Genomic DNA, 15692 nt, shown 5'->3' with positions numbered 1-15692 from the left:
AGCCACGATTACACTTTATTCACATAAAGTTTATACAAACATAAAAATATTGTACAGACATACCCAGTATTTACATAATCAGAAGAAAGAAACACTTAAAAATAGAACACATGGCAGGATTGTAGGATCTTGGGTCAGTTCTTGTAGGTAGAGTTCAAATGGGCTTTGAATGCTGTAAGAAAGACCTTTGTTCAATACCGTACAAGTTTAACAAAACTGTTTAATTCATGACACTAATATTTACAAGGTGCATAACAAATTACCTATAGGCCCTGGTCAAAATGTGTGGGTCCTATTGTAACAGACATTGTCCATCTACTAACCTTCCTGGTTATGCCAAAGCTCAGCAGCAGCAGTGTTCAAGGGACTCTCATTGTTGGGCTCTGGACAAGACAGATTTTGGTACAAGGTTAGCATTTGTTTTTTTACAGAGGCACAAAACCTAAAACAAAACAAGTGATTTGAACCCGGTGTATTGATAAATCTGATCAGACCCCCTTATGAAAATGGTTGGGCGACAACAGACGCCAAATAAAAAGACACCTCACCGCCTAATAAACTCTGGATGGACAGCAGGATGGAACGCACATCGTACAGAGCTGACCATTTGTCTTTCAAGATATCCAGACAGATGAATCCCTGATCGTCAACGTTGGGGTGGAAACACGATGTGATGAACTTCACACGTGGGGCTTTGTAAGGGTAGCCACTAGGGAATTCCAGCGACAGCTTGTACCTCAGGCCTTCATAAACCTAAGAGAAGGAAGAAGGCTGACATTCTTTAATATACTCTTTTTTTTAAACTGCACAAAAGCTAATCAAACGAGCATTTGAATGTTGACGGAAGACATGTAGATCTTGTTAAGGCATCCGTATAACTGACGACCTTTTGGTCGCAGGAAAGAGTGTTTGGCTGTTCATGCACACATTTCTGTCCAGAGGCAAGCCAAAGCCCACGCCCCTTCGTCGGTGATTGGTCAAAAGTAGGTAATTGTTTGTAGTCTTTCAACACGAGACAAAAAAAACACCATTGCTTTTTGACACACTGCTCGCTTAAACTGGAAGCCAGATGAACAATGTGGCGGAGGAAACGCCATACAGCTGGTGACCGAAGTCAGCGGGCATGTGCCCGGCCACCACAAGAAGTCGCTAGAGCTAGATGGGACAAGGACATCCAAGCCGACCAAACCCTCCTATAACCCAGATGAAACTGGGCCAATTGCGCGGTGCCTCATGGGTCTCCAGCACTGCCTTTGACCAGTGCGCCGCTTGGGAGGCCCTACACCAAACAGCTTATTTCGTAAATTCACTTTGGCTATCTACTCCGCATTCAGAACAGTCTCATCGGAGTGTGCCAGGGTGTCAGTAAACATCAGCAACAAAGCGAAATTAAATTGTTGCCGGCAGCAGTCAGTCACCAAAGCTCTGGATAATCAGCTCTACTAGGGCAAGTAAAATAGTCAGTGGGGCACTCATTTGTGTCTGGAAGTAGCTAGCAAGCTAGCCAACATTAGCCAGTTACCTTGACTGCCCTTGATGTCAGAACGCTCGGATCAACACTACTCCTCAGCGTCCACTCTGGCACTTCAGATTGAATTTACAAACACACCTGTAGTTTGACGTAAAATTGTGACCAAGATCTCCTCAGCAAAAAATGTAAACTAATGACAGATTTATGTAGTCATCTTCCGTTAATTATATTTCGAGGAAGTGGCTACGGCGTCTCAAGTTCAACAAACTTTTGTTCAAGCAACGGTCTTTTAAGGGAATACGCAAGCACAAGCGGTCTGTTCACCTAGCCGAAGCATGCCAACACCTTAACCCATGTTCATCTGGCAGGGTTACACACCATCTACATTACTGCTCTTACAATCAGAGCCCCGGCCAACGATCCACTTTTCATGGTGGAGTATAAAGAAACCTTTACTTACTGTTCCCTGAGCGCCGTCTATCGTTCCGATCCACTTAAAAAGGTTGTCAGATTCTGGGAAAGCCGAGATCCCCTTATGTCCAGACATCTATATGAAATGTGCAAGAAATAACCTTCAGATCTAAAATAGTTGCTTTCCAAATAGATCAAATGACATGTCCAATTGTGATTAGAACATAGCCCTACACAAGGAACACTTACCATTAGTGTCATCAGCTCTTGCTGAAGTCTAGGGAGTAAAAAAAATAGACATTTAAAATGTGCCCAAAATTTGTGCAACGACTAGCCCATATCCCAATGTAAGTAGTACTAATCCCCCATCTTAAAAATCTGCTAACATGTAGGCTGTTACAGAACAATACCTTTTGGTGCATTTAACAGCTAAATGGCAATTTCTCTAGGACCATTTGTTAAGACCCAGCCTTAGTATAAAAGTAAGCAGGGAATAAATATAGTATTCGCGGTAGCCTAGCGTTTAAGTGTTGGGGCAGTCACCAAAAGTTGCGGTTTGATTACGGAGACAACTAGGTTAAATAAATATGTCGACATACCATTGAGGAAGGCAGTTAACCATAATTGTATCTGTTAAACGACAAATGTACGTTCTCTCACTTCTGCCCCACAACCACTAGTGGAGGACAGCTCCCGTTGAGACCATTGAAAGATCATGTCCTGGCACCCCGATGGTGTAACCAGCGTCCCCTTGAAGCTATGCCCAGTTTCCAGAAACCCTTTCTTTTGAAGATGTAGGGTTATCCTAAATAATTGCACTGCACCTCAAAACAAAGAGCCTTTCGTGAACAAACATTCGCACTTAACCCCCTCCTGCCTTGCTGATCGCTACTTTGAGGAACAAATTACTTTGACAGATGGTTGTCCCACCTAGGCATCTTAAGATGAATGCACTAACTAAGTCTCTCTGGGTAAGATCTTCTGCTAAATTACTAAAATGTACATGACGGTAACAAATGTCACAAACCTTTTAGTGACTGAGCCCTTTGCGGCACTCCCACCGGTCTCATTGCCTTTCAGAGCGGCTGTGGATGAGGAAGCTGCAGGGTCCATATTTTGAGAGGCCATACTTGTAACTTATTGGAATAACATAATTGGAGAGGACGGTAAGTTGTTAGCAAAATAGAAGGCAACAAACAAAAAAAGTACACGTTACTTGAAACACTCAAATGCACGTTTTATCTGGCATTTTGCTTCGTGCTAGCAAGCCACTAACCAACAGGGGTGTCGTCATGACGTTAGGTAAACAAATTACAGTAGTTAGCCAGCAAACATTTGATTTGAAGTTGCATTGGCTAATTAACAGTAGTTGGTTAAATTTGCATTGGCTAGTACAGAGATCCTATGACCTAAACATAAAACTGTCGAATTCACACAAGCCAACAACACAAATGGGTATAGTTGCTAAAGATGTTAGCATAGCAGGCTAACGTTAGCTTAGTTTAACGACGCAGTTAGCCGAGTGTTGTCTCGTTGGCGTTATCAATGCTGCAGTGTACTTTTCAGCCAAGCTAAAGTTTTGTTTGTTTGTTGAATAACCAGTACGTCCTATCCTATACTTCTGAATGAATAATAAAACGTCGCCATACTTGCCTGGTGTGTCGGTTCTGTCCACCGACTCTATTCTTCTGCTACTGAGTTTTTCAAACTGTGTTGGTACCCGCCCACCCGTTTAAACGGCCTTTATCAAATCGGTGTCACCGCCCCATTAACAAATATGACCAATCGCAACTTCAGGTTTAAAACAAAGCAACGCTGTAGCAACCATTCGGAAGACTGCACTTTTACAAAACACTTCGATGTCATTGGGTGAAATATCATTCGGAAGAGACAGATTTGCCGATGGTTTGTACGGTCGCACTAAACACAAACTCGCGTTCACATGCTAGTCGGAACTAGGAAATTCCGACTTGCTGATTCGTTGAAAGCGGCACGTGTGTAACGACAACCAGTTAGCACCAGTTAGCAAGTTGACTTTTTTTTGTTGAGTTTCATAGTTCCAACGACCACTTAAACGCGGCATGAGCAATAGTCTGTCGGCCAGTCATAACTATGGCTAAACCGCGCTCATTTCTACAATGTATATTCTTAAAACCTAACCATACGAACACCGCTTGCCGTGTTTCTACCCATAACCTTAAGTTGAGACCGGAAAGCACATTTTTGTAGTCAATTTTAAAATGTGAACATGTCTCAATAATATATTGTGGATGTAAATATAGATACAGCCTGTACATTAAAATCTCACACATTTGCTACAATATTTTAACGCAATAAACCATATAAAAAGGTAGATAGACATACAATGGATATTTGAATAGAACGGCTGTAGATAAAATAAACGTTCTGACAAACATACTGAATAAATCAGACATAGACAAATCAAAACCTTTATTTCTAAGCGAATAAGGTTGATTCATATCTTCACTAGAAAAAAAAGTATATGGTCTAAAAGTTCATCATGGTCTATATGCCATGAAGTACAATGGCATAAAAGCACCTGACATTGTAGAAACATATTACAATATAAAATTGAGAATACAGTTGAAGATGGGAAAACAAAATTACTGATTTTACAAGAACAGTAACTCTTTATTGAACTCCTTATATTCAATGTGGGCAGAGGCACCCCCCCCTGGCCCCAAGAACCGTTCTATTACCAAGGGGCCATAGGCTGCCAAAGAGCCCCTTTTAACCATCAGAGTACTGTAAGGAGTGTTTTGTTTTTGAATTAAGAAAAAAAAGGAGGGGGGGGGGGCATTTCTTCATCAAATAGAACTGATCAATTACTGACTTGGCTAGTTAAATAAAAGTTACATTTATAATATATATCTATAAAAATAAAAATAAACATTAAAAATAAAAATCTGTAATGGTATACAATGAGATCCAAAGCCACACGGGCAAAAAAGACATTGGCACTCTTGTACAGTCTCTCGTGATTTGATACGATTGATATATTCATTATTTCCGTGGTTTTCTACGGCTGTATCAGAAATTGACATTTTACATTTGAGTCATTTAGCAGACTCTTACAGAAGCAATTAGGGTTAAGTGTCTTGCTCAAGGGCACATTGACAGATTTCTCACCTAGTCGGCTCAGGGATTCAAACCAGTGAACTTTTGGTTACTGGCCCATTGCTTTTAACCGCTAGGCTACCTGCCGCCCACAAAATGGCACCCTATTCCCTTTAGCACACTACCTATGTCCAGGCCAACAGGGCTCTGGTCAGCAGTAATGTATTATATAGGCGAGGAAATAGGGTGCCCATTTGCCAAGGTAGACTAGGACTCTACTCCTTCCCTGAACTCTGGACCTCCATGGCCTTCTGCATCTTCTCAATCATCCACCCGGGAACTGTGAAAGGCTTCAACTCAACTGGCGTCATTTTCAGGTCAGGGCAATCTCTAAAAAAACACAAAAAAACATCAGAATCTTAATCTCACCCTGAAAACTGTGTAACCCCCTTTAGGCTTGATTTTAGCCTGGTCGTCCCAGATCTATTTGAGCTGAAGGCTACAGCCAATTTATCTGGGGTGACCAGGCTAGGCATGCCTGGTTTAAGAAGTGAATATCCATCGAAGATACTCCATTCAATGACAGATGAATTGACACTTGTTGAGTAAAATGGGGGCCAACAAAACATCTTCCTTACTTGTAATCATTACTCAGAGAAAGGTCCTGGACATCCTCTTCAATAAGGAGATAGGCCTATAAAATTAAAAAATGTTTAGATCATGTTAGATTAGCTTACATTAGTTCATAGATTAAGCAGAACATACTAGTTTTTAAAAAGGTGCAAATATGTAGAAATCTCTCCTCAATTACCTGGTTGTTCAAATTCTATAATTTCTGCCTAATTTCAGTTTGTAATAAAACAAGCAATTTATAGTGTAAAGGATCATATTACAATCTTTTCAATAATCAAAAATATTGTATTTTAAGCTTATGGGCATTCACTCACTGCTCTAGGATGTAGTGAAATAAGGGTCAAGAGGGTGCTACTAAATTCATGTCTAAACGTAGTTCTTTGCCCTATGCCATTATGAATCAGATTCGACTAATCATTAGATTGGTCTCTAAATATCATAACCTTAGAGGCCTCCTGACCGAGTGGCGCAGTGTTCTAAGGCACTGCATCGCAGTGTTTGCGGTGTCACTACAGACCCGGGTTTCTATTATAACTTTAATACGCTAGTACTTAACAGTGTTGATTAAATAAGAAGGTAGACTTCACTTAGAAAAACCCAATTTGTGTCACACAGGAACCTGTAGCGACTAGTTAGCTTGTCAGTTGACGTTTAGAGCCGTTCTGCCCGCGGAGCATTGACATGGTTCTATTGACCAGCGACCACTTTCACTCTAATCATGCTAAATTATCTGAGTAGATCGTTTAACCTGTGAACCATATATGGTAGAGACATAGGGTCTGGACTATTGTTTTTTTAATGCAATTCTATATTGAAATGATGTATTTTTATTTATTTTTTACAATGAAATAATAATGTTATGGGCGAACACCCTATAGCTGTATGAAGCTAATGTGTACAAAACTGAAAGTAAAAAGACACAAAAGCTAAACTTAAGGACAGGGAAGCAAAGAAATGACCGCTTAGACTTGCTTTCAATGAGAATGACGGATCTATAACTCACATTTCTATGTGAATTTGGTCGGGTCGCCCACAAAAGATCGGTTTCTGCTTTAGCCAACTCTGCATGAAAACTAACATGACAGAGGAGTTTGGCTAAAGCAAGATCTGCGACCAGGCTAGAGATCTGCGACCAGGCCAGAGTTGGAAACAGAGCTCTTACCATCTTTCCACCTGTAGCTCTCATATGCTGTCTCTCTGCCAACCAGTGTTTGTCCTGGGCATCGGCAGCATACTGAAAACACACACAGACACACTACTTTATTACTTGGCTGTAAGCTTTGTAATGGTTTATGGTAGGGGAGAGGGGATGGTCGTCTCACTCACAAGTTGGTTAGCATAATATAGCAGACAGTGAAAAGAAACGTCGCAGCACATGGCCACTCCGGTTCCACATTTACTTTAGACTTTTTTGATTCAATTCTATGTGCTCCTTTCATTCAGTTATTAGCTACCAATGTACACATGAAATACAATTTACTTAAATAAATATTGCGTACTTCTAAATCTACAGCTTGTCTAACCATAAGATAAAACATTACAAGGGGTCATCCACCTACAGGTAAATGCCAAATAAAGGAAACACCAACATGAAGTGTCTTAATATGATGTTGAGCCAGAACAGCTTCAATGCACTGTGGCAAAGATGCTACAAGTGTCTAGAACTCTATTGGAGGGATGCGACATCATTCTTCCACGAGATATTACATCATTTAGTGTTTTGTTGAAGGTAGTGGAAAACGCTCTAGAATCTTCCATAAAGTGTTCAATTGGGTTGACATCTGGTGACAGATGGCCAGGGCATATGGTTTAGATATTTTTTTATGCTCATCAAACAATTCCTTGACCACTTGTGCCCCTGGAAGAGACATTTACATTTAAGTCATTTAGCAGACGCTCTTATCCAGAGCGACTTACAAACCACTCCCATCAGAATATAAATTATTCACCATAGCTGATCTCACAGAATGGCTGTGTATTTCTTGGGGTTTACCATGCCCTCTAAACCATCAGAGCCACCAGAACCTTAATTTCCTCAAGTGTTTCCATTGTTTTGGCTTTACACTAGATGTTTGAACTTGCTTCCATTCAACTACAAGAGCATTAGTGAGGTTGGGCGATTAGGCCTGGCTGGCAGTCGGCGTACCAATTCATTCCAAAGGTGTTCGATGGGGTTGAGGTCAGGGCTCTGTGCAAGCCAGTCAAGTTCATTCACACTGATCTCGACAAACAATGTCTGTATTGACCTTGCTTTGTGCACGGGGACATTGTCATGCTGAAACAGGAAAGGTCCTTCCCCAAACTGTTGCCACAAAGTTGGAAGCACAGAATCGTCTAGGATGTGATTGTATGCTGTAGCATTAAGATTTCCCTTCAATGGAACTAAGGGGCCTAGACCGAACCATGAAAAACATCCCCAGACCATTATTCCTCTTCCACCAAACTTTACAGTTGGCACTATGCAGTCAGGCAGGTAGCGTTCTCCTGGCATCTGCCAGACCCAGATTTGTCTGTCGGACTGACAGATGGTGAAGCGTGATTCATAACGCCAGAGAATGCTCCAGAGTCGGAAAGGTAGCATCCTATGACAGTGCCACGTTGAAAGTCACTGAGCTCTTCAGTAAGGCCCTTCTACTGCCAATGTTTATCTGTGGAAATTGCATGGCAACGGGTGAAAGCCAAATCCAGTATTCTGAAGGGATGTCCACATACTTTTGCATATATAGTGTATATCGATTTGGATTCTGCATTTAGTGCTTATTAAACCTTCTAGATGATGCAGAGCAAATTCATTTATTTTACAACTGTTTGATATACAACCACATGTACATCCTGCATTTATTATCGCCTGACGGAGAGAGCAAGAGAGAGCAAGAGAGAGAAAGCGAGAGAGCGAGCAACACAATTAAACCCAACCAAAACATGAGAAAACAAAAAGAAAATCACTTGACATATTGGAAAGAAATAACAATAAAACTGAGCAAACTAGGACCCATATTTATGTTTATTTATTTTCCCTTTTGTACTTGAACTATTTGCGCATAACCTGATATCTGCAAAGTCTTTTTTATTTTGGAACTTTTGTGGGTGTAATGTTTACTGTTAATTTTTGTTTATTTCACTTTTGTTTATTATCTACTTCACTTGCTTTGGCAATGTTTACATAAGAACAAATGTGCTCCCTTCATTCAGTCTGGAAGGGTCCCACTGTAGAATGTGAAAACATTGTATTTTATAGGGAAAATGTATCATACTCAAATCCATGGAACCGAATGTAAAATAATAATAATAATAATTAAAAAAAAAAGTCAAATGACTATTCACCCAAAAAGGAGTTTGTGATCTTTAACTTGTTATAAGTATATGGTATAATTGATAAATGACTATTGCATTCAGCCATTACCATATAACTAATTAATAGAATCAATAACATAAACTCTTACCTTAGGTCCCTCACGCTTTACGGACTCCGATGTCTTGGGCTTAGGCCTACAGAACATGCATATGGATCACAGCATTTTACATCATACATATTCACGTTGATCTAGATTTCCATTGAAGAAATGTGCAATGACAAAGTTGTGTTTCACCTTTATTTAACTAGACTAAGTAGCATCACTTGCATGTGAATTAGAGTTTGAGCATTCATGCATTAGTGATTTTACATGTAGGTTTTGACAATGAAAACAACTGCTCACTGACAGCAAGGTAAAAGGTGTTGTCGAACAGGAGTGCATGCTCACACATTACTATACATAGTAGGCTTGAAAGTGGACCCGACAGGAGCTGTCATGCGCCCTTTCCGCTGGGAGAAAGACATTGCCATATTGTCAGTTATTCTGCGTTACAAGTTGTTTATTTTTTGATGATGGTTTATTCTACAAGGGCAGACGAGTTTACCTTCTTTGGAACAGGGCTGGATCTTTGACTGGACTCATCCTCCAGCTTCACCCGCTGCAAGAAAAAAGATATTGTCGCTGAAGTAGAAGAGACAGCGATAGCATTATATCCTTATTTTCCCGCCAAAAACTTCATTCAAGATGTGGAGGCAATAAGACTAATGCGATGAGGAAAACACTCTTTCATACTTCCAGCCGGCATCCTCACTTTTTTATTTGACCTTTTTTTAACTAGGCAAGCCAGTTAAGATCAAATTATTTTTTACAAAGACGGACAAAACCCGGACGACACTGGGCCAATTGTGCGCCGCCCTATGGGACTCCCAATCACAGCAGGTTGTGATACAGCCTGAGATGAGATGCAATGCCTTAGACCGTTGCGCCACAACATCCCTTTTTGGAAGCGTAAATCAGTGTCATGTTCACTTAAAATCTGCAACTTCACTTATGATGACAACTACATTTAAGTTATGAGACTTGGACTCATTCTAGATGAGTGTTTCTACAACACATCTCACATCCTACCTCCTCGCCTCCTTCTCAACATTATTGGAGGAAAAGGGCCAAGGTTCCTAACCTCCCCGCCAATGCACTTTGAGGTAAAGAAAGAGGAATGTGAGGAATTGATGAAAGATGGATTGAGAAAGAGCCATCGTGATTTTCACTCAAAAAAAAAAAATCTTCCTTTACCTTGACTTGAGGCTCAGGGCCGGGTCTTGCCAATGCCGATTTCTCCCCGTCTGAGAAGAGCTGTTTGGCCTGACCATGGATAGGAACATTACTCATAGATGTCTCTGTGCATTAACCACAGAATCTAAACACTGACACTTCTTGAAACACATTTAGTTGGCATCTTACATTTTCCAAGCAGTTTCTGCAGGCTTCTCGGATCAGCTGCTCGGTCTGGACGTCCTCTTCGAAGTTCTCCTTCACGTTGCTGGCTGCTTTCTCGAAAAACTGTCGCAAAGAAAGAAAAAAGATTGCCACCCCTGTTTTCAGTACGCCAGCACCTTACCCGTTTGAGGGTAACAACACGGAGGCTTTTTTGTTTTATGAGATTAGAGAGCACATTGGAAGGGATTATTGACCATTCCTCCATACAGAATCTTTCCACATTCTTGATCTCCTTCGTCTGTACTTATGGACTGTGGAGAGCTCTATTTTCATGTAATTTGACCATAGCACTACCTGGAGTTTGATAAAAGGCATTAGTGCTTGGAATGGAATTGGACTGGTGCTACGAGTTTGGGTTTGGAAGCATACTCAGAAAAGTACCTCATACTTACGGTAAAATATGGTGGTGGGTCTTGTACATTATGGGGCTATTTTACTTCCACTGGGCTTTAGTTAAGGTCACAACAGCATCATTAACGTTACCAAGTACCAGGACATTTTAGATCCAAAACCTGGTTACCTCTAACAGGTGGCTGAGGAGGGTACTAAAGTATTGAAAACAGAGGTGCCAATCATGAGGGTGCTGGTGTATTGAAAACACGGGTGGAAACGTGTAGTACACATATGGAAACGTGTAGTAACCAAAAAAAGTGTTAAACAAATCAACATACATTTTCTATTTGAGATTCTTCAAAATAGGCACCCTTTGCCATGATGACAGCTTTGCACACTCTTGGCATTCTCTCAACCAGTTTCATGACGTAGTCACCTGGAATGCATTTCAACTAACAGGTGTGCCTTGTTAAAAGTTCATTTGCGTCATTTCTTTCCTTCTTAATGCATTTGAGCCAATCAGTTGTGTTGTGACAAGATAGGGGTGGTATCAGAGGTGTGGACTCGAGTCAGACTCGAGTCACAAATATGATGAATTACAACTCGACTTTGACACCAATGACTCGTGACTTGACTTGTACTTGAGCCTCATGACTCGACCTGACTTGAAACCCTCCCCAAGCCCAAATGTAAAATATTATGCTAATAAAAAAAAAGTGTGCAGCGCATAAACTCTTAATTTAAAAGATTACAGTTTGAATCGGACAGCAGCCAATCAAATTGTGCCAGCTGAGAAAAAGTTGCACGTGCCAGTGCAGAGGAACTTTGGCAGTGAATTCAGATGGAGCCCTTGGAAAGATGACACTCAAAATGATTTTTTTATTTTCGGATATAAAGACGACGCTGTATCAACAAAAAATGGATTGCAACTTAAAAAACACGCGGGAAGAAAATGACAGACGGAAACGCAACAATTTCCAACTTTGTTCGACATTTGAAGCTGCACAAAGAACAGTAAGTCGTGGCTAATATAGCCAACAGCTATTTACAGTGCCTTGCGAAAGTATTCGGCCCCCTTGAACTTTGCGACCTTTTGCCACATTTCAGGCTTCAAACATAAAGATATAAAACTATATATAAACTGCGCTTTTAACGGACCTCTGAGACTATCACAGTGCAGGTGCATTTATACGAGAGACTTGATTACACACAGGTGGATTGTATTTATCATCATTAGTCATTTAGGTCAACATTGGATCATTCAGAGATCCTCACTGAACTTCTGGAGAGAGTTTACTGCACTGAAAGTAAAGGGGCTGAATAATTTTGCACGCCCAATTTTTCAGTTTTTGATTTGTTAAAAAAGTTTGAAATATCCAATAAATGTCGTTCCACCTCATGATTGTGTCCCACTTGTTGTTGATTCTTCACAAAAAAATACAGTTTTATATCTTTATGTTTGAAGCCTGAAATGTGGCAAAAGGTCACAAAGTTCAAGGGGGCCGAATACTTTCGCAAGGCACTGTATTTTATTACTTTACTAGTGTATCATGTAGGCTAACGTAACGTTAAATCAATGAGCCTCCACAAAGTCAGTCAGTGCGGGAACATGATCATTGCACCCAAGATTGAGCTACAACTGGCGAGGCAGTTGGTAGCCTATATCGCACCTGATGTTACTGCGGTTCCTAAAACCATTGACACATGTTAGCCTACCGTAACCACACAAAGAGAGAGTGTGTGTGTGTGTTAAGGATGGGAGATTGTGTACAAGACTACATCGCCAGATTGCACCCCATAGCGATCCTCGATAGTCAATCACTATTTGGGGGGGGGGTCTTTCATGGCTACCCATGTATTTCCATGGAAATATAAAGTTTATTTGCTAAGTAATAAATGCATAGATATTTTTAAAAGCATTCATGATTTGCGTAAATGTAATATACTGACTATTACTTGTTAAAAATATTAAATGGTATTACATTTGGTGAAGAGCACATTATGACTTGACTTAAATGTAAAAATGTAGAACTCAAAACTCAAAGTTTAGGACTTGAGACTTGACTCGGACTTGCCTGTTTGACTTGGGACTTGAGTGGTAAAGACTTGAGACTTACTTGTGACTTGTAAAACAATGACTTGTCCCACCTCTGGGTGTTATATGGAAGATGGTATTTTACCAAATAGGGCTAAGTCCATATTATGGCAAGAACAGCTCAAATAAGCAAAGAGAAACAACAGTCCATTATTACTTTAAGACATGAAGGTCAGTCAATCCGGAAAATGTCAAGAACTTTGAATGTTTCTTCAAGCACAGTCACAAAAACCATCAAGCACTATGATGAAACTGGCTCTCATGAGGACCGCCACAGGAAAGGAAGACCCAGAGTTACCTCTGCTGCATAGAAAACAATGCTAAAATACACCAATAGGAAGAAGAGGCTTGCTTTGGTCCAGTCTGCAAAGCTGTCATCAAGGCAAAAGGGTGGCTACTACATCTATTTTGATTTGTTTAACACTTTAACACTTTAACACTTTTTGGTTACTACATGATTCCATGTGTGTTATTTAATCGTTTTGATGTCTTCACTATTACTCTACAATGTAGTAAAGATAAAGAAAAACCCTTGAACGAGTAGGTTGAAGGGGGGGCCATTCCCCCCCAGAAATGTCCGGGAACTTGGAGGTGCCTTGGTGGAAGAGTGGGGTAACATCTCACAGCAAGAACCGGCAAATCTGGCGCAGTCCATGAGGAGGAGATGCACTGCAGTACTTAATGCAGCTGGTGGCCACACCAGATACTGACTGTTACTTTTTGATTTTGACCCCCCCTTTGTTCAGGGAAACATTCATCCATTTCTGTTAGTCACACGTCTGTGGAACTTGTTCAGTTTATGTCTCAGTTTTTGAATCTTGTTATGTTCAGAAATATTTAAACATGTTCAGTTTGCTGAAAATAAACACAGTTGACAGTGAGGACGTTTCTTTTTTTGCTGGGTTCATAAGCACCCCCCCCCAAAAAAAAATGTATGTATATACAGCAGACTCACCTTCATGTATTTTCTGAAGACTCCCATAATGTCCTCATTGAAGCTGGGCTGTAGAACTGTTCGCAAGAGGTCCATGGATATAACAGGGTCTGTGTAGCTAGATGCACAATGACACTACCAGCTATAGCACACCTTTTGTATAATCGGTCTAGAAAGTCACTCAACAAAACACATCGTCATCACAGTTTCTGCTCTATCTTAACTTGACAATATTACACATACACAATATTTGGTTTTGTATCAAAGAGATTCTCCTGTACTTTGTTTACTTATTAGCCAGTAGTAGTAGTAGTTCTAAAAGTAGAGCTTGTGCTCCCCGAAAATTGCGTACTGTCACATTATGTTCACCACTTCATTGTGCTCTCTCGCTCTGCTTTTAGCGCATCATGTGCGTCTTGCTAGTTGTCACTCATATGGCGAGGGGCTGATTGCTCAGTGGTTGAAATCGATGTGGGGGAAAAATACTGCAGTACATCTTCCAGAAAAACAGTCGCTTTTAAAACTTGGGCTTTCCTGGCTAATTAAGGTAAGACAGTAATTATGCTCATAGATGATGCATGTATGAACAACACATTGACACATCCAGCTCAAAGCGGGAGGTTTAAATAAAATACAAAGTAATTGCCAAAGTTTAGGAGCATGTCTTTAAAGGCAGACTAACAATACTCAAATGTGTTTTTGTTGGTGTACTATCCCTTTAACAGGGAGTCAACTTACCTCATGGTCATCTGTGAGCGTCTGCCCCGGCGGTAGACCTGTCTGTGCTTTATCATGATGTTCCATGGATTCTGGAAGAAGAAGCCAAAGGATGCACAGAGTCATTGAATGTCACCTGAGTCATCATCCCATTCCCATCACATGAATTAGGGTGTGTTGACAACTACTTTTCCACATTCCCCTATGTTAAGTGACATTTGAAATGTTAGTGAGATATACATTTTAATGACAACTATAACTTGCTGAACTTGTCGACTAGCTGATAGTTAAAACGACAATCGCTATCGATCCACCTCATCGAATCACTTCCAGGCACGATCGGAATGAGCTCGAGCGGTCAATCTACGAAATGTCACATTTAGTTGTTCACATTGTTTCTCGTAACATAGTTATGTAACGTTAACTGTGTATGAATCACACTTAGTAATGGTAATAATTTTGCAATTTTAATGCATGCTCAGAGCTCACCATAGTTTGTATGGGCGTCTGTTCAACAGCATCTTGTTGAAGCCAGTCCCTCCGTCCCTCACCTCGATGGGCACCCATTTGGCAACAGCCCTTTTGGTATCTGGCTGGATGGAGTGTGATTGATCCACGAGGACGGTTAAAGCTTGATCCCTTTTGTCGAGGTTGTTACAGAAGTGTGCAATGCTCAAATTGGGCTTACGTACTCTGATTATTTTTATTTCAATAGACTAAAATGATCCAAATGCTGATGTAAATGCGCGCTGGCAAATTACTTCCGAGTATTTTTTTTTACAGAATATTCTAGCATTCAAAATAAACCATTATCCTCTTTTCTAACCACACTGTTGTTTTAAAGAGCCAGGGTGTTTTTCAAGAAACCAAAGCGAACTCTTTTACCGCCATCTATTGCACGGGAGGTTCAAAAAATCTATTTAGCGCACGCGTAAAAGCTACGAAGGCGTGTCCGTGCGACGAAGGCTTTGAACCATTGCAGCCGCCATATTTGTTGGGGCTTTCAGAAGCAACTCATGAACATCAGCGTTTGAAAAAAAAAAAAAAGACTATTGCGCTCTATCACCCGTTTCGTCTCTTAACATTTAGGTTGTAGTGACCAGCATTACAGTATACATTTTTCTTTCACTAAAGTAATATGGAGTAATGCAACAACTATGGCATAATGTACAGGTATGTCATATCTTCCAAGAGATGGCTCTGGGGAACCTTTAGGGGGTTCAAAGC

The 15692-nt window shown here is 40.6% G+C and overlaps 2 protein-coding genes across 3 annotated transcripts; both read right to left on the bottom strand.

Annotated features, from left to right (window-relative positions):
- Positions 1-2: 2 nt before the first annotated feature.
- On the bottom strand, positions 3-3943 carry ube2c (ubiquitin-conjugating enzyme E2C). 2 transcript variants are annotated; one of them, XM_046339326.1, is made up of 7 exons: positions 3532-3943; positions 2910-3018; positions 2132-2159; positions 1932-2018; positions 549-753; positions 324-383; positions 3-172 (listed from the first exon to the last, which is right to left on the bottom strand). In XM_046339326.1, the coding sequence occupies exons 2-7, from the start codon at positions 3008-3010 to the stop codon at positions 135-137; spliced, it is 519 nt and encodes a 172-aa protein (XP_046195282.1). In that variant the 5' UTR covers positions 3011-3018; positions 3532-3943; the 3' UTR covers positions 3-134. The 2 variants fall into 2 exon arrangements, with proteins under 2 accessions (XP_046195282.1, XP_046195274.1); XM_046339318.1 differs by having other exon boundaries at positions 3536-3705.
- Positions 3944-4316: 373 nt separating this feature from the next.
- Positions 4317-15338, bottom strand: LOC124016375 (deoxynucleotidyltransferase terminal-interacting protein 1). The gene is made up of 13 exons (XM_046331940.1): positions 14955-15338; positions 14487-14557; positions 13770-13866; positions 10351-10449; positions 10183-10251; positions 9494-9547; positions 9337-9398; positions 9037-9082; positions 8757-8800; positions 7093-7111; positions 6756-6827; positions 5599-5654; positions 4317-5350 (listed from the first exon to the last, which is right to left on the bottom strand). Exons 1-13 carry the CDS (start codon positions 15030-15032, stop codon positions 5236-5238), a joined length of 882 nt encoding a protein of 293 aa, XP_046187896.1. The 5' UTR covers positions 15033-15338; the 3' UTR covers positions 4317-5235.
- Between the last annotated feature and the right edge of the window lie 354 nt (positions 15339-15692).

Source organism: Oncorhynchus gorbuscha, linkage group LG03, assembly GCF_021184085.1.
Source record: "Oncorhynchus gorbuscha isolate QuinsamMale2020 ecotype Even-year linkage group LG03, OgorEven_v1.0, whole genome shotgun sequence".
Classification (NCBI taxonomy): domain Eukaryota; kingdom Metazoa; phylum Chordata; class Actinopteri; order Salmoniformes; family Salmonidae; genus Oncorhynchus; species Oncorhynchus gorbuscha.
The sequence above is the reverse complement of the archived record's forward strand: the minus strand, read 5'-3'. Positions and strand labels throughout refer to the sequence as shown.